General features: G+C 45.0%; 1 protein-coding gene across 5 annotated transcripts in view; it reads right to left on the minus strand.

Annotated features, from left to right (window-relative positions):
* DAB1 (DAB adaptor protein 1) overlaps positions 1 to 25,911 on the minus strand; it is a 277,838-nt gene extending 251,927 nt beyond the window's left edge. For 4 of the 5 annotated variants that reach the window (XM_065873760.1, XM_065873766.1, XM_065873771.1 and 1 more), the window contains exon 1: positions 25,811 to 25,877. In XM_065873760.1, coding sequence (XP_065729832.1) covers positions 25,811 to 25,877 — 67 coding nt within the window. Of the gene's footprint in view, positions 1 to 25,810 lie in introns of all 5 variants that reach the window. The other variant, XM_065873775.1, reaches the window with a different exon arrangement.
* Positions 25,912 to 26,495: the final 584 nt, after the last annotated feature.

The following is a 26,495-nucleotide window of genomic DNA, read 5'->3' on the forward strand; positions in this document are numbered from 1 at the left end:
TTTGATCCCCAGATGTCTTGGCCTTAACATCTTCCTTTCTTTTTTAATGGATCTTTATTGGAGTGTAATTGCTTCACAGTATTGTGTTAATTTCTGTTGCCCAACAAAGCAAATCAGCCATATGCATACACGTGTCCCCATATCCCCTTCCTCTCGCATCTCCCTCCCACCCTCCCTATCCCACCCCTCTAGGTCACCGCAGAGCGCCCAGCTGATCTCCCTGTGCTACGTTGCTGCTTCCCAACAGCCAACTATTTTATATCCGGTAGTGTATATATGTCGATGCTACTCTCACTTTGCCCCATCTTCGCCCTCCCACCCCATGTCCTCAAAAGTCCATTCTCTACGTCTACCTCTTTATTCCTGCCCTGCAAAACTAGGGTACTTCATCAGTACCTCTTTTTTTTTTGTTTTGTTTTGTTTTTTAGATTCCACATTTCCATATATATACAGATAGAAGTCAGAAAGAGAAAAACAAATACCGTATGTTAACATCTTTCTCATCACCCACTCTATCTCTTTCTAGTTGTTATCAACAATAGTCAAGTTAGTAACAAACTTGATTTTGTAATGAAATCTTGTCAGCTTAGGTATGTACAGTCTTTTTCCGTTTCCAAGGAGTTCTCTAACCTCATTTGATGCCGCGGACAACCCTCAGAAGTAAGAAGCAGGAACAGCAGAGCCCGTTGCTGCTGACTTCATTTTGCACGTGGGGAAACAAAGCTGTACCAGGGAAGGTGAGACCGGCCAGGGTTTGTGTGGTGCTGCGTGGCAGAGCTGAGACGGGATGCCATGCCCTTCTCCTGTTTCTGTTGGTTCCCCTCCTCCTACCAGCCCCACACACCCAGCCCCCAGGCACAGTGGATCTGTTCTGAACAACTCATTCAGCACCTCCCAAGCCCTGCTCCCTTCCAGTGAGTCAGCGGCTGCCATCCACACACATCTTCATGCAGATGAGACTCGCAGGATGTGCGTTCTTGTGTGGAAGCCTGTAAAATCTATTTATGGACCTAATTGTCAGTTTTCATGAGTGACAGGCCTACACTGCTTTGACTACGCAGCCTAATGTGTCTGTATCTGACATTTTAAATAGAACTCTCTCTTCTCCTCTCTGTTCTTTTAGGAAGTAATTTGAGAGAGCAGGTATTTTTAAATTCATGTATCTTTAATTATATCTACACAACTGTCAGAGATTAATGATTTCCTCAATCTGCTTCTTCTTAAAGGAGAATTAGGAACTTAGGAAATGCTGAAAAGAGCTCCAATGGATATGCTGTCAGTGACAAAGACAGTCGCAAGCAAGGGTTTCAGCTTCAGTCAAGTTTAAGTTCTTCTTGTAGATTAATTTTGCGCAACGTTTCTATGAATTATTGAGAAAGGAGCACTCGTGGACAGCAAACGTAAATAGATCTATACTTGTAAACCAATAAAAAAGGCATGTGACAGACCGGGAGCAAGCTCTGTGGGGAAATACTCCCCTGCCCCCCAGAGAAATAAGTAACAACAGGCCCCAGGTGGTATCCATGTCTTTTAAACCCAAAAGAAAATCTCACCTTCCCCGGTAAGCAAACTCAATCTAGAAGCTCGAGGTCAGGGAGGACTTCACAGAGAATTGCATCCAGCTCTCCTGTTTGGTGCCAGAACTTCTGCTGAAATAAAACTCATTTAACAAAGATTTCCTCTATGCCTGCTGGGTGTCAGGCATCATGCCGGCCAGGGGCACATGCTAGCCACAAGGCATGACCTCTAGAATCAAAGGGACCACAATAGAGAGAGAATAAAAAAAAAAAAAGCTTAGAATCCTCAGCAGACAGTGGAGGAAGGGCATTGAGGGATGCTTGTCTACTGCCATCAGAAAGGAGAGGCAGGCAACTGGGCAAAAGCCCTCCTGCTAACCAGGTATGTGATGCTGGGCGAGTCCCTTTCTCCTTCTTTCCCAGTAAAATGGCATCAGTACTATTTTCGCTTCGTGAGCGTCACACGAAATCACACGAAATCTATGGCTGTCTCATCTCCCTTGCATAAACCCTGTGCCCCTGCATCCCGAACTTCTCACCATCCCTCCAAGACGCTGTGATCCCTTATGACTCAATATGTGCAGCATCGCAAGTGGCGCATGCACGTCCTCCTTTTGTTTAATAAACTCCTGATCAACTTTCAGGATCAAGCTTGAATGCCACCTCTTCTGTGAAGCCTTCCCCAATCCCCCGCGTGCATTTATCATTCCTCTAATCCCTGGTAAATACCTCCATGAAGGTGTGCATTACACCGAGTTACAGTCATTGTCTATTCTCACAACCAGCTCGTGTCTCAAGAGAGAAATTATGTTTCATATTTTATTTCTTCAGGGCTTGGCTAGTGACTGGCCTGTGGTAGACAGGTATTCCATCAACTGCTGTTTAAATGAATGCATAAAGAATTAATGGATGAATGATCAAATGAATGATGACTACTACGTGCAAATACCTTGTAAACTGTAACAAAAGAAGCTACTGTTTAATAAACGTTTACTATGCCCCAGACGCATAGGTACCTGCATACAATTTCAATTAACCACAACAACTCCACAAAGTAGACTTGTTTTTAAGTAATTCAGGGCACCGGTACTGGCCAATCTAAACTGCTGCCAGTGACAGACAACATCAACCCTTTAGAAACTGTAACGGGCTAAATGGCAGTCCCCCAAATGATCTTTTTCATGTCCTAATCCATGGATCCTGTGTATGTAACCGTACTTGGAACAAGGGTCTTTGCAGATGCGTTTAAGTGAAGCATTTTGAGATAAAGAGATCGTTCTGGATTATTTGGGTGGGTCCTAAATCCCGTGACAAGTGTCCTTATAAGAGACACACAGAAGGGAAGACAGAGCAGAAAGAGATGCGGCCATAAACCAAGGGATGCCAGCAGCTGCCAGAAGCCAGAAGAGGCAAGGGACAGATTCTCCTCTAGAACTTCCGCAGGGACACCTTGATTTTGGACTTCTAGCCTCCAGAACTGTGAGAGAGTAAATTTCTGTTATCTTTTTAAGGCACTAAGTTTGTGGCAATTTTTTACAGCAGCCTTGGGAAACTAATACAGAGAGTTACTTTTATCTCTGTTATCAAGACAAGTAAACTGAAGCTGAGAGAGGAAAGGTTTTCCCCAAGGTACACAGCTATCCATCATCCATCGGCAGAGATGAGATTCAGATCCGGACCTGTCTTACTCTGAAGCCTTTGTGCCCTCTGTGATGTCACGATTCTCTCAGGGGCAGCCTTCCTAGAGAGACACCTCCTGAGGTTCTCTGTGCAAGCTCTGATGCATACAGACGCCCAGGCCACAGGGCCACAGCACCTGTGTTTTTTGATAAACACTCTAGGTGGTTGTGGTACACGGTACGGCTGAGAAAGGTGGGGTTTTCACTCTCACAGTCCTGCAACGAGTGCCCACTCCAAAACACACATCGTGTAACACAGAAGGCAAACTCAGAAGAATGAACCAGACCCCCAACTTAAAAGCTGAGCCCTGGGACTTCCTTGGTGGCACAGTGGTTAGGAATCCACCTGCCAATGCAGGGGACACGGGTTCGATCCCTGGTCCGGGAAGATCCCACATGCGTGGAGCAGCTAAGCCCGTGTGCCACGACTTCTGGGCCTGCGCTCTAGAGCCCGCGAGCCACAGCTACTGAAGCCCTCGTGCCTAGAGCCCGTGCTCCACCAGAAGAGAAGCCACCGCAATGAGAAGCCCACCAAAATAAATAAATAAATAAATTTATTTTAAAAAAGCAAGCTGAGCTCTCCATTTTTTCCACAGGCATCCCCGCCACCGCACGCCATGCTGCTACATCATAAGAAGTAGATACGGGTCGGGGAAACAAATATATGGGCTGGTTCTAAACCAAAGCCATTCTAACTCCCCAAAGGGTTTGTTAAATCATTTCTAATTCCAAGAAGCTGAAGTAAATATTTAACATCTGATTCCTAATCCATAAGTATTTACACGTAGAGGATTTCCCCATGTTTGACAAGCCCACCCGAGGTTGTACAGATTGAGTGAGTGTGACTAATGAAACCTTACAATCCCCCACGCCAAAGTGGGGAACATCTGGCCACTCCTGTAAGAGTCCTGATGCAGGGAACAGTCTGTGTGTGCCCGGGGTACAGCCACGATGGCTGAGAACTGCTAAGGGATTGAGCTTTGAACAGCTAGTTTAGGGAAGGAGAAGAAACAGTGACCTTCCCCCCCCCCCCCAAAAAGAAAAGAGGAAACTGACCATGTTGCTAGAGTAATTATCTTCCAAAGCGTCCTGTGGTATTTTCCATTTATTAACTTCATGGTAATTAACATTTAAAATGGGTTTCCAAAGTGAAAATAGTGATATAATTGCACTAGAAAATTCACCAAGAAATTCGCTTTGAATCTTCCTTTAAGAAACCTGGAATAACTGGAAGGATGTTAGCAGAGTCAATCCATCCAACCCATTCAGCTGAGATATCTGTATGTATACATAAAACTTTATTACGTTTACTTACTTTATTAAATGTGAGGCATCCTGCTAGGAATTGAAAAATAAAAAGACCAGGTTCCTTCCTTGAGAGGTTCTTACTCTCTTCCTAAATGCCTTGCAATAAAAAAAAATTTTTTTTTTAAAAATTGTCACTTCTTAAATACCTACTATGTGCCAAGCCCTCTGTTAGGTTCTATTCATATATAGAATCTCTAATTCTAAAATCCCCATTTTCTGTGTGAGTAAAGAGGCTCTGCGGGTTAAGTAGCTTGTCCAGAGTTCTATTTCTCATATAGTGTGGAGCCAGGTTTCAAACAAGAGATCAGTTAGGGGCCAGTCAGATGAGCAGAGCCCTTGCCAGCTTTTCAAAGAGGGAATTTAATGTGGGGAACCCTTACAATGCTGTTGGAGAAGCTGAAAAGCCAGGGAAAAAGGAAGTGATCCGGGGATTAGCGAGAGCAGGAAGCTGCGACCAGCCCAGGGATTACACCAACAAAAAGAGAGGAGGTGCTGTGACCAGAGCGCAGGAGATGGACTCAGCGAGAGGCGGCTGGAACTATGGCTGGGTTGCCCTAGAACGCTGCAGCCATCAAGAGAAGAGCCACTGTCCAGCAAGACCTGGATCCACAGAGAAGACGCAGGGACTGCCACAGCCAAAAGCGGAAGCAGAGGGAAGGGGAGAAGCGCCCCAACCTCTCCCCTTGCCCTGCCCTCCAATCTCCCTCCAGGGCCTCCTACTGGCTGAGCCCAGCCAAAGCCCCAATGTCTGCAGAGTTTAGGGAAATGGAGTTTGCAAGGTGAGCTCCCTGGGGTACACAGAACACCCTGCCGTGCACAGGTAGAGAATGAATGTGAGAGCAAACCAGCAAGTGATCAGGATACCAAGACCTGTCTTACTTCTCAGCCCTTGATCCTGCTGACAGAAGAACACTACGCCATCAGAATAAGCTGGGATCCAGTCTTGATGACCCCATTGTTCACCGCGTGACCACAAGAAAGCCACACAAGCCCTGTGCCTGTTTTGGAAGAGCATCCTGGACTTGTTATGCCTGGCCCCGCCCACTCACAGGGCTGATGCGAGGGCCAGGCAGGATGGCCTAGACAGTGGTGCTTTGTTGACTGTGAGGCCCATGTGTGCTTCTGAATCACACAGCAGGTTTTCTTTCACTTAACAATACCATACATCCAGACTCAGCCCCTCCTCCCTTCCTCCGGGATACTCCCATCAGCCACTTACCTTGAGATGCCCTTTGCTCTGCCCCAGCTACCTTGCTCACCTCTCCTCTTTCCAAGGATATTTTCTAGGGGCTGGAGAAAGGAGCAAGATTTCACATTGGGAAGTAACTGGCTGGTAGGGGAGAGGAGGTTAAGGACGGACTGAGGCTGCTGCCTGGTAATCCTCTCTAACTCATAAACGGCAAGAGGTAGCAGACAATCATTTCTTGTGACTGAAACAAGATCAAAGGATTAAGGGGTTTTCAGTAAAGAAGGGTTGGCGCTCCGTCATGAGAATTATAACAGTCAGGCTGCTGAAAAGAACAGCTTGCTAGGTGAAAGTCTGATAATATAGCCTAGGATGCCTGTGAAAAGCCTGAGTTCTTTCAGGGAGAAAGGCCAAGGAAAGGGCAGAGCACTGGGTGTCTGCCCAGGAAAGCTGTCATCACATCCCAGACAAGCCTGTTTGTGAATCTGCCTGCTGCCCCGGGAGGTGAGGGGTTACTGTCTGAGCCTTCGAGGTCTCCTACTAAAGGTGATGGCAACACCCACCGTTTCTCAAGCGCTGATCCCAGGCACAGTGCTCTGCATACCGTCTCATACTAGCCCTCACCCTGTACAGCAGACAGAAGTATTCTCATTCAATAAATGAACAGACTGAGCCACGGTAACAGGCACTTTATTTAAAGTTACTCCAGAAACAACAGAAGTTACTCAGAACAGCTATGTTTGTTGAGTACTTACTACACACCAGGCACCATGCTAAAGTGCTTCACAGTTAAGCCCCAAAGCATGAGAGATACTGGTCTTCTCGATCAACAATGAAGGACCAGGACCTGAGAGAGGCTGAGTGAGGGGCTTGTGTTTACCATGTTCAGAAGTGTCAGAGGCAAGATTCAAATCCATGTCTCTCTCCCACGAGAGCTCTTAATGACTATTTATCATTGCTTCGTTTGTTCGTTCACTCAACGAATACTTACTGGGCACCTGCTTTGTACCAGGCACTGGTGGAGATGCTGGCTGCACTACAATGGACACAGCAGAGTCCTCAGGAAGTGGATGCTCTCATCTGTGACACTGCAGTGTGCTGGGGCACAGGTCCTCCACCAACAGGCCTGGAGCACCTTAGCGCCAGGCACCACACTTGGCCCCATCACACTGTTCCTAAGTGGCAAGGCCAGTGGGAAGGTCACCCCTGTGCTGTGTCATCGACTAACAGCCTGCCTCCGTCTCAGCCCCTCAGCTCTCACAGGCAGGTTCCGGGGTGGGTATTCCGGGAGCCCTGGGTTTTGAAGACTTTTCACTCCAAGACCTTTAGGTCAGTCACCCAAAGTAAAATGAAACTTGGAAAAAGCTAAAGCAAAAACGCCTTTGTAAGCCCTTCCTCAGAAAGGTTAAACCTGACCACCTTCCAGCTGGTTTAAGCAGCTCAAGAGATGCTGAGTGAACAGTTGCCAAGTCAGCTCATTAAGTCCCCCAAGTTTTCATCTTTCCCAGGCTAATTGGCATTAGTGGGTGGGGTACTGGACGGCTATCAAGTGGTGAGCTGCAGCGGGCTCTTTAACATTCAAAACCTAAAGACTTTGGGATCAAAGACACAGAACATGACTATCCATGAAAAGTGGCAGTCCCGTCCATGCTCTGCTCCTGTCCTCACGGATGTTTAGGGCATCTGGGCAGGAGAGGGCTGGGGACAGATGTTTCTCTGCCCAAGGGACCATTTCGTGTCATCACTAGGAAGTATTTCTCACTGCGCGTTGCAATTATGTGTCTGTTTCCCCAGTGATACTCAATTCTGTAAACATTTACAGAGTACCCACTGCATGGCAGGCACTGGGCAACCAGAGGGGTTTGCAAAGAGGAGCTAAATCCCATCCCTGCTCGCCAGAGGCAGGACCTGATGGGAAGACAGACACGGGTTGAGGAAAGTGCAACACAACCTGAGAGCTAATGCAACGAAGGCCACACAGCCCAACATCCAAGTGGCGCAGGGAAGGGCCTAGCCATCCTTGTTCCGCTGGTCCAGGAAGGCTTCTTGGAGGAAGTGACATCTAAACTGAATCTTTTTAGTAACCATAGGTATTCAGCCCACGCCTCTTTACTTTGCATAGTGATCCCCTCCCATCACCCACAGGGAGGGCTGTAACCCCTATTGTCACATTATATGTCCCTAACTCTTGAAGAGATCAGGGGTGACCACCGTCAGAACTGGGAAAGCTTTACAGATTTTCTTTCCCCAGAATATCTGGAATTGGGATCCCGTGACTCAGTCTTAGTTGGGATCTTGAATGAACAAATCAGTAAAGCTGGCCATGAGCACAGTGACCAAGGCAAGCCTGCTGCATTGGGGGGCACAGCAGGGGGCTGGGGAGCAGGAAGTAGGGCTGAAGAAAAGCAAAGGACAATAGCTCTGGAGAGACAGGAGGGGGACACATCAGTGTCTGGCTTTCCAGGGCGGGGCTCACACGTGCCCTCAGGACGCCCAGCCTTCCAGATTGCTTCTTTTATGAGTAGGTTCTATTCCAAGCAACAAATGATTCTGGAGGGAGGCCAATGTGAGGGCTGAGAAGGGAGCCGTAAAGTAGCATGGTGTGCTTGGGGACCGACAGGTGACACTGGAGCGCTCAGCTGTGACCTCCTCGAAGGCATGCAAGGGGCAGGTGGTGTCTTCTCACCACCAACAGCACCTCCAGCACAAAGCCAGGCAGTGACGGATGTGTGCACGTGGTCTTGACAGTCCACGCCTCACAAACCTTAGGCTCCCAAGACTCAGCATGACACATGGGCTTTGGTTTTCTCATGGTCACAAGAGCAGCAAACTAATGTGTTTTATATACATATATATATATATATATATATATATATATATATATATGTCCAAGCATGCATATATATATATATATGCTTGGACATTTATACATATGATTTCATTTGGCCTGAATTATCTCCCTGAGAGATGGGTCCTAACACTTCCATTTTCCACATATGGACATGGGGGCTTAGAGAACTGCAGAAGGTGCCCAAGGTCACATAACGTAATAATGGCAGAGCTGTGAAAGTTCAATTTGTAATTCTGAAGACATTAACACAACTACTAGCCTATACTCTAAAGAACACTCGCCTCACTGGTTGTGAAGGTCGACGGAGTTGACTTAAATAAGGCCCTGGGCACGCTGGCCATTGGAAAGATGTGCAAGAAATGTGACTTCCCGGCCTTCCTGGCAACGGGGAGTGGTGGGTACAGGGATTAACGGGACAGCCATTCTCCTTGTGTGCGTGTGGGAAGAACACTGGGTACTAAGAGCGCTTCCTTCTCAGGCTGTCGATCTCCTCCTTTTCGGTCCTTGCAGGCTGTGAAAGGGCAGAATGTTCTGGAACTTGTTGGACTAACTGGCCAGAGAATCTAGGACCCTGATCTCATTGAGGTTCACCTTTTACCCCACATTTACCCACCTTTGTCTGAGGGTATAGGGTGACCCGTGGAGAGGAATCTTAATGGCCAAATTGCACGAAACGGCGTCTAGTTGAAGAAGTTAGAGGGAACGTCTCATAGCAACTTTTGTATCAGTTTGGTACAACGTGGGGGCCATGAGAATGCATCTCGCAGACCACTAACTGCAGGGAAAGAAACAGACCCACTGCCCCAGCGGCTGCACTCAAAAATCCACTAAGGAGAGCAGTATGGAGGTTCCTTAAAAAACTAAAAATAGGGGCTTCCCGGGTGGCGCAGTGGTTGAGAGTCCGCCTGCCAATGCAGGGGACATGGGTTCGTGCCCCGGTCCGGGAAGATCCCACATGCCGCGGAGCGGCTGGCCCCGTGAGCCATGGCTGCTGAGCCTGCACGTCCGGAGCCTGTGCTCCGCAACGGGAGAGGCCGCAACAGTGAGAGGCCTGCGTTCCGCAAAAAAAAAAAAAAGTCTGTAATAACCTGAAAAGAATCTGAAAAAGAATGGATATATGTATATGCATAACTGAACCACTTTGCTGTACACCTGAAACTAACACGACATCATAAATCAACTATACTCCAATATAAAATAAAAATTGAAAAAGAAAAAAAAAAAAGAAAGAAATCCATCTATACCAAGACTATGCTTCCCACAAGCTGTTCCCAGCCAAAGACAGAGCAGGGCAGGGATACTCTGGCAGGCCCATTCCCAGGAGACACAGGACTCCTCTGATGAGTGACTTTGGTTCAAGGACGCCACAAAGACCTTGTGGATGTCTAAGATGCTTCCACCCATCCTTTCTTCCTTCCTTTCTTCCTTCCTTCCCTCTTGCTTTCACTCAGGGTCAAACCTGCATTATGGTCTGATGGCTCCCCTAGGCTCTTCTGGCTCCCTCCCCATTTTTTCTCCCAGGCACAAAGAAATCTCTTCATCACCCCATGTCCTCACCTCCTATATCTGACTGGAATCCTACAAGCTCTTGACTCCGCCAGCTGCTGTTGAAATTGGAGCCTGGAGAGCAGAAGCAGAAAGGAAGAACTTGAGGCTCCTGTTGCAGACGAAAACGCCTGACACAACAGATAAGCTGGGACCATGTGTTAAAGGTGTACCCTCCTGATGCAACTCGTACTCCACTGATTTTCATCACTGAAGTTACTGGGTACCCTGGGCATTTTCTGAAGTGTACCAACCTCTGCAGCTGGCTTCGGCAGGATTTTAGGATGATTTCCCCCATCAAGATGGATAATCCTTCAGCTTTGAAATGGAAGATCATAATGCTTTGCCAATCTACTCTGATCCCAGAGAAAATGGACAGATAAAAGAAGATGATATCAAGGTTTAAAGCCACCCCTTCTAACGCAATCTGCTCAAAATTAAAACTCAGCAAGGCATAGTGAGACGACTTTTCAGCCTGTCATTCTTATAAAACAGAGATACTAAATAGGTCCCCAATTTTCTTACAGAAATAAATTTTCTTTACTAAAAATAAAAATAGAAGCTAGTGTGGTGGGCAGAGTTCTAATTTGGAAGTGGGAGCTACATCCCTCACTCAGCTTTGGGCTCTGAGCAAGCTGCGTCCCATGAATGTCATTTTCCCCTTTTAGAAAGCAACCTATGGGCTTCCCTTGTGGCACCGTGGTTAAGAATCCGCCTGCCAACGCAGGGGACATGGGTTTGAGCCCTGACCCGGGAAGATCCCACGTGCCGCGGAGCAACTAAGCCCGTGCACCACAACTACTGAGCCTGCGCTCTAAGCCCACGAGCCACAACTACTGAGCCCACACGCCACAACTACTGAAGCCTGTGTGCCTAGAGCCTGTGCTCCGCAACAAAGAGAAGCCACCACAATGAGAAGCCCGTGCACCAGAACAAAGAGTAGCCTCCGCTCGCTACAACTAGAGAAAGCCCATGCGTAGCAACGAAGACCCAACACAGCCAAAAATAAATAAATTAAATTTAAAAACAAAAGAAAGCAACCTATTATTATCTTGAATGAGTTGTGACAAATAAAACATAGACTAGTGCCTGGTATGTAGTAAGTGCTCAATAAACATTAGCTATCACAGTATTATTAATAACAGTGTCAGGATCATTGGTTTATCACGCAGATTAACTGAGATAACAGTATCTGGCATACTTCAGGCCCCGGGCAAATGTTTACTTTCTCTGAATCTAAACCATGAGCTTCAATACTTAAAAAAAAAAAAAAGTGACTAATGCAAGTTTCCTCTTTTAGAGGCAGGGGAGGGGAAGGTGGAGGAAGAGAACTAATGTTTAACTAAGGTCTGGTATAGGGTGTTTGTCTTCATTTCCTTTCAAGATCTTTGCTGCATTTTTTGTTTGATTGCAAGCAGTTCTGATCCTCCTGATGGATATGTATGCTGTGCTCTCAAGAAGATAAAAAGAGAGAGCATGAAACTATATACACACAAACGATGCATGCCAAGGACAGAACATTTCCAGCAGACCTGGTCTATAAATTGTCATTTAAATTTGCAATTTAAAAACACTGTCTGACTTTTTGATTTAGCTGACTGTATATGAGAGACAAATAATGGAATCCTAATAAGCAAGGTTTAAATGACATCTCCAGTCTCCCAGACAGAGAAGGCAATGGGAGAATTCTAAAAAGAGAAAATAAATCTACCAAGAATAGGAAAGACGACCAGAACTAAATAGTTGCCCATATCACTTGATGACAGATACCAGGAAAATGTATTTTTGACTGTTTAAAATTCAAATCCTTAACAGACGAAGGCTAGGTTATCAGCTGGAAAACCCTAAAGTCATTGTGAGGGGACAAGGCTGAGCTTGGTTTTTACATTTCATCACATTAAAATAGATGAACCAAAAAATCAAGGCACCAGGACAACGTATTAAAGTTGATAAGCTGAGGTTAAAAGATTTGAACGGCAAAAAGCACTGGAGCTCAGAGGCATCCATTGGCAAAGCTCAATTCCAAGGCTGTACCAGAATGGGGGCCCCCCCTGGTGGCCCTCCCACAAAGGGAAGCCCATCCCAAAGTCTCGCTTTCCTCTCGCTGCAGGAAACGAGTTAGCATCTTCCCCCGGCCACAAAATACAAAAGACAAACCCTGCATCGATTCCAGGAGGAAAACAGAAATGAATCATCAGCTACTGAAAGCAGTTCTGTATGCCCCAGCTTCGGGAAGATTTGGCAAAGTTGGGAATCGACCATTGAAAAATGGCAACGATGACAGAAGAGTTGGAGGAGGTGTTTCGTGACTAAAAGCTAAAGAAAACGAGATCACTTGGCATTTTTGTAAATGATGATTGTAAAAAGTTTATAATGACACGGAACAGCTTAAATTGTAAGGTTTAGTGAGAATTAAATATGCAGGAGGACCAAACTAGAATGTATGTGTTTGCATGCTTATGTGCGTACACTCTTGTGCAGAAAAAAATAAAAGATTGAAAGGAAATATACCAGAGTCTTAACTGTTCTCACTCAAAGCCAGGATATGACTTCAGAATCCTCTACACAGTGCCTGAGGCAGCTGTTAAAATCGACTGGCACTGGCAAATTACACAAAATCTATTTGCAATCTATAACTTTGAGAGCAAGAGGAGAAGCTACGGTAATCATTATTTTAAAACATCAAAGGAAAACTAATGGTATATAAATTACTGATTCTAGGATAATGTAGGCCAAAGGCCAAAGAATTACCTCTGTAATACAGCCTGCTCTATTGTTCAACACATGCTTGATGAGCACATACTATGTGCCTGGTCCTAGGCATAACAGGAAATGAATAAAATTTGTATACATCTTGAAGGAGCTTTTACTCAGGAAGAGGGGGCAGCAAGCTGCTGCCCAGCGAGATGTCTGATCTGCTGGCCTCCCATTCACTGGAAGACAGGGTAGGATTTATTTTTCACAACTGGGATTTAAATCTAATAGGTAGACAATGTCTATAATAATAGATATTTTGCAAAGCATCCATTGAACGAGAAAAAGAAATCTGAACTCCAAGAGTCTTTTAAATCTCACAACCCCTGGGAAGTCCTTGGAAACTTGGTTATCTCTGCTCTGGGATTTTAACTTACTGCAATGAACTATAATTGCTTCTCAGTTGTCTGTCTTTCATATTAGATTTTAAGTTCTTTAAGCCCAGGACTTGTTAACAATCTTCTTCTGTAGCCAGCACTCTGCATGGCTTTAGAAAAAGTTCACAAATGGAATGAAGGAAAGAAGGTAGGAAAGAGAAGGGAAGGAGGGAAGAAAAGGAAGGCACTCAAAGAACTCCACAATCATCGCACAGCCCCCTGACCAAGTTAGTGTTGGCAATTCTTGATTTCACTAGCGTTTCTTGAACATCTACGCTGTGCTAAAGGCTGCGGTAGGCACCTTCACATACGCACTGCATTCAGCTGTTTCTACTTCTACTATTTTGAACTCCAGCCAGTAGGTTATTTATTAAAAGCTACTACAAGGGTTTCCCTGGTGGTGCAGTAGTTGAGAGTCCGCCTGCCGATGCAGGGGACACGGGTTCGTGCCCCAGTCCGGGAAGATCCCACATGCCACGGAGTGGCTGGGCCCGTGAGCCATGGCCGCTGAGCCTGTGCATCCGGAGCCTGTGCTCCACAATGGGAGAGGCCGCAACAGTGAGAGTCCCGCGTACCACAAAAAAAAAAAAAAAAAAAAGCTACTATGGTCTACAAAGCACACAGAATTGGAGATCAGACTGCTCAGGTTCAAACCCTCACTCTGCTGGCTTCTAGCCTTGGGCAGGCTACTGAATCTCTATGACTCCAGGTTTCTACACATCCATGTGAAATGTGAAAAGAAAATGAGATTAAATATGTGACATGCCCGGTGCACCATTTTCTTCTCCCTATGGAAATGGTTTCATTTCCTACAAACTTATATCCCTTCTACTGTTTAATCACAGCCTCAGCCTGACCAAAAGCCACTGGGTACTCGGCTAAGATAGCAGGAACAAGTCGTGCAGAGCCTCGGGAAGCAACGGCTAGAAGCGACCTGAGAGAGTTACACATTTCCCATCTGCTATCATGCATCAAGCTACCTTTCCTAAGTCCAGCCTGACTCCAGCACTCATGGCTATCCATCACAGCATCAGTGCGATGTCCGTCGTCTTTAGCACACACTTCCATATTGCTGTTAATAAAGGACGTGGGGATGTTCATTTGCCCAATGATAGGGGTCCTGATCCTTTTTAGGATCACATAATAAGAACATTTTTCATTGCTGGAGATAATTCCCCTTCCCGGGCACATTTGTCGAAGGCAGTTTCCAACAGTCCCGTACATCATCCTGAAATACATGATAAGATTTAAGATTTAGGTCTGCTATTCATCATTTGCTGGGCTTCTTCCAATGCGCGTGCCTGCGTGGTTTTTCTTGCCTCTAGTTTAACAATCGGAATGCACGTTTGCCCTAGAGCAGTAGCGCCAGCCAGGGAAGGCTACAAGACTCAAGCGACCACAGTCCCCAACTGGAAGGAAGTGAATCTCTAATGCTGGTACAGAAACTCTTTATAAAAGTATAAGGGGCACATATTGCCACTAATATGCAAGAGGAACCAGACCTGTAGGAAATGAGCTTTCACTGAGGTTTTATTCAACGGCCACTACTGGAAAAACGCAGAATATAGCAAAAAGATCCTGTGCTTTGGATCATTTAGATCTGAGTTTGAAATTCCTGCTCTTCCAGGGACTTCCTTGGTAGCACAGTGGTTGGGAATCCACCTTCCAATGCAGGAGACGTGGGTTCGAGCCCTGGTCCAGGAAGATCCCACATGCTGCGCAGCAACTAAGCCCGTGCGCCACAACTACTGAGCCTGCGCTCTAGAGCTGGGGAGCCACAACTACTGAAACCCGCGTGCCACAACTACTGAAACCTACGCACCTAGAGCCCATGCTCTGCAACGAGAAGCCACCGCACTGAGAAGCCCACACACCACAAGGAAGACCCAACGCAGCCTAAATAAATAAATAAATAAAGTTCCTGCTTCCATTTACATGATGGGTAACCACGAACAAACTGTGAACTTATCTTAGTATGTTTCTTCATCTGCAAAATGGGAGTATTACCAACCTCATAAATCTCTTGTATTCTCATTGTATTCTCTGCCTGCATTGAGTAGTCATGAAATTAAGGTCATTTTCCATTTTCCCCACTGGGAACTCTTTAATAAATTCTCCTCCTCCCAGCTTTGAGAGGATAAAATGATGCCCAAAACACAGTCTCCACCATCAATCCAGGAAGGAAGAGAAGCCTATAAGTGCAATCCTAACAGATGGAAGAAAGAAAGGAGAGCTTCATCTGAATTAAAAAACATTTTTTTAAATAGTATGCTGAGAATCACAGGGAAAGGAAGGTTTAATTCCATGTATGAAGACGCTAAGGAAAAGCTTCAGGGAAGTGCCATCTAGCTGGCTCTCAGAGGATCAGATGAAACTTGACAGGCAGACAAGGGAGAAGGGGACTTTTTCCAGGTTGAAAGGAGAGCTGAAACAAACTCACGCATGCTCAGGGAGGGCCAAGCAGGTCACTGCGTGCAGAATGTGCCAGGTGCAGATAAGACACGTGTATTTGGTTGGCCAAAAAGTTCGTTCGGGTTTTTTCCATAACATCTTTTGGAAAACCCCGAACGACCTTTTTGGCCAACCCAATAACATCTGCTGACTGGATGGGGAAGACGGAACCACAGGGCTCTTCAGAGCATCGAGTCTGAGGTTATAGCGTTCACTCCGTCTGGCCTCTCCGATTTCTGTTTTTTCACCTGTAAACGTGAGATTTCAAATAAGGATCTACCTCAAAGGGTTGGTCTGCGTGAGAAAATACATATAAAGGGTTGAATACGTTGCCTGGTATTCTGTAACCGCAGACAGAGAGTAGCTACCTTCATCACCAGCATCCTCGCTATTATTTCTGATGTGGAGGTGCCCACTGGGAGGTAAGCTGAGCTGATGATACTATTCATAGATTTGGGGCATTTGTAAAATCAGAGCGTCTGCTCCAAATTCAGATCTAAACATGCATTTCGATTTATACACAGTCAAAATCCTTCAAATTCCCCTCAGCTTGACCTCTGTAAAGACTGGAAAACATCTGGAAAGTCTGGACTAACTGGCATCCTCCTTAAGAAAGGGAATTTTTTCCTTCTCAGCCTCTGGAGCCCTTGTGCGTGGCAACCTCCCACACACCAGTCATGAGGGGTGAAGAGTTAGGGCTTCTGTGCTTTTCTAACTCCCTTTCTGCCTCCACCACACAGTCTGCCGTCATTCCTTTCCGCTGCCGAGGCCACCTCAACCTAATGGTGCGGCTATTGGGATCCGCAGAGAGATGTCTTTCAGTGTAAGTATCACTTGGTAATTAATAAGAGGACACCCATTCAATAGGGAGCAGCTTAGTCCAGTGTTAAGCATGGGGACAGGTTCTGGGGTCAGAGAGATCTAGGTGCAAATGGGTCCCTAACTTGTCACATGCTGTGTGGCCTCAGGTAAGCTGTTCACCAATCTGAGGCTCAGCTGCTGCTCACGAAAAATGGGAATGCTCGCCTAGCGGTTGTTTTCAAGCTTAAATGAGACATCTCCACTCCACCCTCTCCTCTGCCTTTGACCTATGGGTGCTCTCTTGATGGACGGGGTAGAAATATGCAATCTTGTGACTTGTATTCCGACCATCCCAGAAGCCGTGTTGCAATAGGAGCGGGTTGCTGACATCCCAAAATACCTGGGACCTTTGCTCAGCAAACCCACTTGGATAATAAAAACCCCATGCTCTGGGCCACTTACTGATTATCTGCAAAGATGACTCTAGGACGCTGGGAAGGAGTGTACCCTTACCTGACTCACAGGACTCGGAGGGCTAATATGAAGGGCTTTGTTCTTCCAAACATCAAAATTCAAGCCCAGCCATGGCCAGGGGCAGCACACTGAGCTTCATGAAGCAGTGGGATGAGCTAATACGGCAAATCTTATAGCTCTTACTACCAATATGGCCCACATCACGCTGAAGTATAGCGCCAGATGTGACTGGACACACATCGCAGAAGGAGAGTTTCAGTTCACTGAATGGGAGGAATTTTCAATGCCACATAATAAGAATCTCTAGAGCCAGCTCTTAGAGGAGATGTTTGTGGTTTTGAATTTCCTTTCTGCTTGTGCAAATCATTCTCCCTCACACTTTATGATAATTAATTCAACAAGCATTTACTGAATACCTACCATGTTCCGAGTGCTGTTCTGGGAACTCAGTTATTGGCAGAGACAGAGAAATAAGCAAAAAGTATAGGAAAAATGTGGCAGGTGTGATGTTTGAATAAGTGCAGGGTGCTATAGGAGCCCTCACAAATCCAGGCACGTGAGGCTTTCTCAGTCATAAGTTCATTCATTCACTTATTCATTCAACAAATATGGCTACACACCTACATCTTCCAACATTGTGCTTAGTGGTAAAAGTGAAGCCAGACACAGTCCCTGCACTCACAGAGCTCCCAGCCTAGAATGATAAAGAGGAACAAAAAGATAATGATCAACAAAATAATGTATTAAGATGGGCAAAGTGAGGTGCTTTGAGAGCACACAGACTGGTCATGACCACAGCTGGGGATCACGTCGTTTGGGTTGCAGTAAGTCCCCAGAGCATTTCTGGGGAAAGTAATATCTAACTTGAAACTAAAGCAAAATTGGAGTTGGCTTTGAAGAGATTTCTTTTTTTTTTAAAGTACTATTCCTGGAAGAAGAAAAAACATTTGCAAAATTCCAAATGTGAAAAACAACATGGCAGGATCAGGGGACTGAAATTCATTCAGTTGAGTCAGGGAGTGGAGTATCATTCTGGGAAGAGCGGTGAGGGATGTGACTGGAAAGATAAGGAGGGGTCAGACCGGGCAGGGCCCCCTTGAAGCCCCGATAAGCCACGTGGACTTTACCCCGAGGGCAGTAGGGCCCGTTCACGGAAGAGTCTGAAGCAAAGGTTGGACCTGATCGGATCTTCCCATTAGTGAGCGGTGTCAGGGACAGCTTGGAGACTGGTGATTCTGAAGACCTGAGGACTGCTCAAGAGGGGGCCAGGATGACAGATGAAGGTAGCCTGAACTATCTTGAGGAGAGGGGCAGCAGGGAGAGAGAGCATGAGTGCTTTGAGAGGCCGCAGGGGCTAATATTATTAATTAAGTCATCGAGGGCACTTGGAAGCTCAAATGGTCAAGGACGAAGTCTCCGTCAAATGGCTGCTGGGTTCTGAGGGGTGAGCAGGGGCCAGCCCAGTGAACAGGGTGAGAAACACGACCCAAGTGAGGGAGCGGCACGCACCAAAGTCGCAGAGGTGCGTCCCGGGACCCGAGCTCAGGGTGGGTCAGGGTGCAGAGAGGGGGACAAAGGGACAGAAGGAGCGGCAGGGACCAGGTCTCAGAAGGCTGGCTCGCTGGGTTGCCCCCTGCGGCGTGCTGCTGGCGCTACGAAATATGTTCAAGGAGGAGAGGGGGTGGGCGGGAGGGTTTGAAGAAGGCCTGACTTCTTGCGAGGAAACTAGTTAGAACGAAGTCACCAATGAAACCAGAAGCGAGTTTGCCTTCAGGGAGCGACCGCAAGGAGCGAGGCGTCTAATAAGTTCGGGGCCACGTGAAAATACAGAAGTCTCTCCCCACCACAGGCAACGTGATCCGGCAGTCAGTCTTTCCGTAAAAACTAGACTTCTAGACCCACAACGGTATTCCCTCACTCTCAAACCCTTCAGCCCAAGAGTTTCATGGACCAACTCCAGAGAAATTTATGTTGTCTTGCTGTTAAGTCCTTGATCTTGAATTTCCAAAGCCTGCAAATCACAGAGTCAGTGGAGGGCCATTAGCTTACCAAGATCCAAAACCCTGACAAGACAAAACAGTGCCATAAATTTACACGAGGCGGCTGATCTGTTTCCATGCCCACCGACCTAAGAAGAGTAGAGCCCCTTTTCACGTTTCCCAACACCCCCATCAAGGCATAGGGCCAACCCAGAGCATGCATTCAGGGAAGAGGGCACCGGCTTTCACATCGGACAAACTTAGTGCTTTCCAGCCCACGCAGACAAGCCATGTGACCTGGGGCAAGTCTCTTGATCTCTCTGGACGTTATTTTCGTATGTGTTTCATGGGCGATGTAAGATTTGGGCTCATTAGGGACAATTTATCTAAAATGGCTAGCATGCAGGAAGCATGCAATAAATGATGGTTATTAATGAATGCAGCTTGACAACGTGGTCCACTTTCCTTTGTATTTCCTGTCCACCTTCCCAGTTATTCTCAGAACAAGCATCCTTTTGAAGATGGACCAGTACTTTTTTGTCACTGCCTGACTACCCCATGCACCTCCGGAGAAAAGGGTACCTTCTACCCTTCTTTATATCCTCTGGCACTAAGAAAAGTGCTGCATTTCAGGTAGGCAGCTGGGGGGCCAGAGGGGAAAGGGAAAATTTCCTTATCTTGAGTCTGTGTACAGAGAAACTGTGTTAGCTGTTTGATATTTTTGACTCATGTAGTGTTCATTACAACACTTTGAGATAGGTCCTATTACCTCCATTTTACAGATGAAGGAACTGAGGCTTGGAAAGATTAAGTAGCTAGCCTGAGATACACCTGTAGAAAATGTGCTGAGCCTTGACGCAAACTTCAGTCTATCGATTCTAAAGCGTGAGCTCTTCCAGGAGTCTTCAATGTAAAGAAGATGGAGCAAACACACCACGAGCTTAATCCGAAAAAGGTAAGTTGTTGAGAACCTATAAGCTCAAGCAACACCATCCGGGGAGTCATTCCTGGGTTCCAGCTCTGGCTCTACCATTAACCAACTGAACAACCGTGGGCAAGTCGTTCTTCTCTTAAGAGCTCATCTTGAAAAAGAGGCTCTTCTAGCCCCCCAAACACTAATTCCTTCTAACCTTTTAGTACTTCTAGAGAAGCTATTCATGTTTCAATGTATGCAGACATTCAGAGTATCGTGTTACTTGTGTTTATTAAGTTGAAAATCCACTTGCTTTGTTTGGGTCAGGAAAGCAGTGAAAAGAGTTTCCATAAGAGTTTTCTTTCTTATGACAAAAAAGCAAGATTTTAATTAATAAATATAAATTTGGAGTAAAAACAAAACATAAAATTTATGAGTAGTCACAGAATAAATTAACATGAATTTTATTCACTAAAATGAATAAAAGTAGCCAAGTGGAAAAAAAAAATTTTTTCAGGAAAGATGAGACCTACACAAACCAGAAGGGCCTCCCCTCAGGTGGAAATTCTTGGACTCTATGGACTGGCTGAAGTCAGAATCTCGGAGCTCCTGCATGGCTCCGGGCTGGGGCTGGATAAACATTTGTAGACAAAATAGTATCTTATTAATGCCTACCTACGTTCCAAATTTGGCCGAGCAAATATAAGTTGTACATCCACTGGGTGCCTGAGGAAACTAAAGCTCAAGGCGTGGAAGTGACTTGCCTGAAGGTGAACAGCTAGAGGGTGAGGACCTGGCGTATGAACCCAAATGCAAGGTCTCGATGACCCCAAGTCTGCTTCGCCTGCAGGATAAAAGCAGCAGATAGAAGCAATGAAAAGGCAGCTCTCTCTGCACTGAAGGCCTGGTAAAACGATTTTTTGAAAAATTAATCTCTCAGGGTCCTAAGGACCCAATGGGATAATAAGTACGATAGCAGTTTATCAGCTCCTAAGTGGTAAGCCAGGGATTATTAACAGAGGTCCTTCCCAGGGCTCATTGACCAGTTGAGGGATCAGGACCCTGAACATGGGATTCCTGAAACAATTCCTTATCACAATTGACCAGAATTTCCTAAGAAACCTCCCCAAAGTTTGCACAGCTACTGAGGCACACAGCCAGGGTTCAAACTCAGTTCAATGTGGCTCCAGAGCTAAGGTGTCTGCCATGTGACCACCAACTTCTCTTGGATTCCATCAGGGCCTTGATTCTTGGAGCCCAGTCTTTCTGGGAGGAAAGATTGTTAGTGTCTTGTTGCTTTGGTTCACTGAGTTCTAATATAAGTATAAGGAAAGTGAATACGTTTATTTCCAGGTATTTCTAGAAAATAAGGAGAAAATACTGAACCACGATCTCAGAAGGAAGAGGTCAGAAAAGCTAACATTAACCACACCACTGCCATGTTGCAGATCCCAAGCTGGTCCTTTACCCAAGATAATCTCGCTCACCTTTCTGATAACAAGCAGAGTAGTAATACACCCCCCCCCCCCACACACACACACACAATCACACACCCTTAAAAGACAAGGGTCAAAGAGGCTAAATAACCCATCTCTGGTTACACAGCAGATAAGAAAAAGAGTTAGAAATTAAAAACCAGGTCTGTCTGACTCCAAAGTTAGTGCTCTTTCCATGACACCAAGCTGCCAGATGGCACTGCCTGAAAAACTCCAGGCACTATCCCCAGAAATGTCTGTGTCTGCTCGTCCTGGGACCCGTTCCTCTACCACAGTCTTCTACGGGGTGTCCTAATGCCAGGATTACCACAGATTGTGTCAACTGATCTTCTCCCTTCGATGGCAGGTACCGAACCTGAAAATACACATTCTCTTCCTCCAGTCCTCCATCAACTTCCACTCCTAGAATAGGTACCGTCTGACAAGCTGTATGTGTAGTGAGTGACACAATCCAATAAAAATGAAATGAAGAAAACAACTTTATTTCTCACTACTTTCATCCCCTCCTTATTTGAATTGTGAATACTCTAGTTACATCTCATACTTGGCCTGTCTAGAAACTCATTTTGTGGTGAAATATGCTCCTATGTGACTTGTTTTTGAATCTGTCTGACTTGCTTTCAACAGCCTGGGTTAAAGAACTGGAGTGACAGGTTTGTGAGGAATTATAAAGGGCTTCTTAACTTTCTATTTGCCACTCTTATTCATGATAGATGCCTTACGTTGTCAGGTATTTTTTTTAGGAAATAAAATATCTGCCCCAGGAACCACCTAAATCTTGCCAAGAGAAGAAAAAACTTTACGATACTGTAATATCAGGTAGTAATACAAGAAATGTATTTATGACAGAATGTCAAATGACAAAGGAGGATGTAAAATTGTATGAACAGTATAATCTCATATTATCCTGGAAAGTCAGTCCAGAAGGAAGTAACTTAGAACGTTAGTAAAAGTTTTTTTTTTTTTTTTTTGCGGTACGCGGGCCTCTCCCTGCTGTGGCCTCTCCCGTTGCGGAGCACAGGCTCCAGACGTGCAGGCTCAGCGGCCATGGCTCACGGGCCCAGCCGCTCCGCGGCATGTGGGATCTTCCCGGACCGGGGCATGAACCCGTGTCCCCTGCATCGGCAGGCGGACTCTCAACCACTGCGCCACCAGGGAAGCCCAATAAAAGTTATTTTTAATTTTTAGGATTATGCATGCTTACTTTGTCTTTTCTAATTTTCAGTAATAAGCATATATAACTTCTTAAAAGTCTAATAAAATTACTAAAAAATTCATATTTTTTCATAAAGAAGTCTAAAATTATTATGTCCTTACCACCAAAATCATTATATGAGGTTATCAACTTTGACCTATATCAGGCACAAAGATTGTTCAAGAAAAGAAAAATATATACCAATCGAGCTGATGAATATAGATAGAAAAATACTAAGTAAAATATCAAATTAAATCCACAGGGTATAGAAAATAAGACATCACAAACAGAAATGAAGATCAGAAAATCTATCAGTGAAATCCATGACTTATTACTGATTTTAAACTAAAAGAGAAAATATATGTATAATCATTGAAATAAATATAGAAGAAGCATATGATAAAATTCAACATGAAAATTCAGGATTTAAAAAAAAATAATTCCTAGAAATGATAAATGAAGGCAAACTAATAAAGAATATTTAGTAAATACTTAAATATCACACTTACAGGTAACTTAAGGCATTTCCATTAATTTAAGTAAAAGTCAAGGATACCTACTCTCTACTAGATATTATATTGACAGACCCAAACCAATGGAATAAGATAAAGAAAAAGAACAAGTACTTAAGGATTGAAGAGGAAGCCAGAAACTTACTTATGAGGTTACATATTGCCTCAATAGAAAATCAAAGAGGGGTTAGAGAAAGTATTAGCAAAAGAGTTTAGTAAGACTATTGAATTCAAGATTCAAGATTGATATATAAACTGCTTATTTCCTTTCAAAGTTCTACTTATTTTCACCCAGTTAGCAACATTTGTTTAATGGAATACTTACTATCCCATAGCCAAAACTAAAGAACAGGAAATGAATTAATCCTGTTACCAGCACATTCTCACTCTCTCTTCTTAACGTACGTGTGTGATGTCCTGCTGCCTTGGTCCAGACAAGGGTATCAAGAAAAAAAAACTATCTGTCACTGTTGCATAATTACAAACAATTGTAAAATCTTGCTCTGGGACAAATCAGCTGTATACGTTTTAAGATCCCCTTAGGTAAGAGAAAACGATGTGATGATTCTGATGAAGATGAGGAAGAGAAGGAGGACGGAGTGAAAAAGGGAGAAGAGAAATAGGACAAAGAAGGGAGAGGTGGGAAAGATGGAGAAAGATGACAGGGAATGAAGGGGATGAGAAGAAGTAAGGAGAAGAGAAGCGGGGGGAAGGGGGGAGAGGAAGAGGAACACATGTAAACTTTGTTGAGTTTTAAACATATGCCAAGTTCTAGACTGTTATATGTGCCCTATTTCAATTAATCTTCCTAGTGAGCATTTGAGCTCTGTAATATTACATCTGCATTTTATGGGAAAGGAAACGAGGCTCAGAGAGGTGAAGTAACATTCTGAGGTCACACAGTTAGGAAGTGATATAGCCAGAATCTGAACCCAGGTCTGCCTGCCCAGACTTTATGGTATTAGCCACTCACTAGAGGACACTCCTCGCATAGGTGCTGTGCTGATTTTAGAGCTACTAAGGACGTGAAGGTCACCTTCACAGTCCCGTTCCAAGTTCTCAACTAAGCCAATGTTCTGAAAAATCTGAATCCTCTCTTTAGAATGCTTCTGGTTTTGCATGTTAAAATTAAGAATGAAAAGATACGCACTAAGTACAATTTTTAATGCATTAAGCGTTCAAGAGCACAAGTTCAATGGAAAGGTTAAATTTGAAGCAAAAATATAACTTGTCAGTTTCCAGTGAAAAAGCATTTGAATTCTAGTACATACTGGGCTCTGCAATCTTTCTTTTTTCCCCCCATGTAGCAGTTCTCCCAAGACCTGTTCTCTCACACACGTGCCTTCCTTCTATTATTCTTAGTCCATGATGCATAAAAAACAAGGTTTACATTAGGTTTCAGGGGATAAAATAGACTGCTTCCAAAATATTTGTGCTTCAAATCAACATCTAAAGCAAAATTTATAGTCCTTTCTGGGGTTCTGGCTGTCCAAGAGCTGCATATGTATTACATTTATGTCCCTTGCTTCCTATGGAGTATCAGACAAATGCCATCAGAAGACATGACTGGGCAGGCACAGCAACGTCTCAAACAAATCACTGCCTATACAAAGCAACCCATGGCATCCTGTTCGCAGGCCCATACTGACAGATTTCAAGACCTGAGAGAGAGTTGTATTAATCCTCTTCCACGCAGTTTTAAAGACAGGGGAGGGAAAGAACTGAAACCACAGGGAGAAAACACACACCACACATACACACACACACCCCTACACACAGAGCAACAAGTTGCTTACATCTAATTCCAACAAGGAGACGAACTTAATGAGAGACGTGGTCATAAAGCCATAGGAACAAATTCTCCAAAAATCGTGAACAGTGATAGAATTATTTTATTATCACACTATGCATGCCAGTCTTCTCCACCGAATACCTATGTGCCTCCTCTGTGTCAGACACTTTCCAATCGTTGGGAGTTAAAAGGGTGAACAAGGGATCCAGCTCTGAAGGACTGTATAGTATAGCTGACAAAGGGGAAAAAACAACAGGGTGCTTCTAAGGAAGTGAGCTACTAACAAAGTGCTAATGAAACAAAACAAACAAAAGCAAATAACCCAATTTGGGGAGTAAGGGAAGGCCCTCCAGGAGGCCCCGCTAAGCTCAAATCTAAAGAATAAGTAGGAGTCAGTGTTAAGAAAAAGCGGAGAGCAACAAAAGTATTTCAGGCTGAAGTGACAGTCCAGGGGTTCTCAACGTCTGGTCTCTGGACCACCAGCATCAGCATCATCTGACAGCCTGTTATAAACGCATCTTGGGCCCCACCCCAGAGCTAGTGAACCAAAAACTCTGGGGACGAGGCTCAGCCATCTGTGTTGTAACAAGCCTTCTAGGTGATTTCTGTGTGGCTGGAGTTTGAGAATCACCGGTCTATGCAAAGGTGAACTACAAGACAGAGAATGCCTGGAGCGCAAACAGGGTTGGGTGGGGATGCAGCGCAGATTTGGGCAGAGATGTTGCTGGAGGGACGGGTAGAAATCAGGTCAGGAAGGGCTTTGTTTGCATATTATGAAAAGAATTTTGGATTTTACCCAGAGAATAAGGACGAGCCATTAAAATATGATACTGTGAATACAAACAACACCAAATAATGCTGGTGATTATTTAAAAATATATGCAATCACAAAGATAGTACCAAATACCGTTCCAGAGACAAAAAAAAACTCATTCCTGTACAATAGGTAGCCATTAGGAAAGGAACTGATTGAGCCCTACCTTTCTTTCTGGAATCTTTCTTGGCGCTGGTTTTCACAGCTACTTGAAGTTCTGTCTCAGTTGACATCCTACTAAATCCTTAGTCCACTTCACACAGATCCCGGGCCTCGGCCAGGCTCATTGAGGACTCCTCTCCAAGAAAACGACTCCTCCCTTCAGAAATGACACCCCAAGCCGCACATTTCATTCACTCCTTTCGAGCGCTGCAAATCAAGGGAAGAGAACATTCAGAATCACCACCCTGGTGAAGTTAGAAATTAGGAGGGAAAAAAAGGAACCGTCAAACATACAGAAACAGGAAAACCTTGGTCTCCGTGTATAAACTGTTCACATGGTTTCACTAAGCCATCGACAGGGTTCATACAACCAAGAGAATTAGAGGCCTTGTCCGCAAAACTCACAATAGGTAATGCAAAACAGATCTTTAAAACTCTGGATTTTCAAGAGAAGCAAAACCCAATTCTTTAGTTTCCATGTTTCTTATTGTCAAGCGCTAGATGTCACCCAGAAAATACAGCACAGGCATATTTCCTGAGCAGCACCGTGGAGACATTTCCAACAACGAGGCACCCATACGTCAGCCAAGCTCGACTAGAGCTTTGGCAGAGCTTTGGCAGCTAAAGCAGACCGTAGGCAAGTGACCTGTGGTCTGTCCCTCACTGGCAGGCATCAGAGGGAACGCGGA

Source organism: Phocoena phocoena, chromosome 1 (assembly GCF_963924675.1).
Source record: "Phocoena phocoena chromosome 1, mPhoPho1.1, whole genome shotgun sequence".
Classification (NCBI taxonomy): domain Eukaryota; kingdom Metazoa; phylum Chordata; class Mammalia; order Artiodactyla; family Phocoenidae; genus Phocoena; species Phocoena phocoena.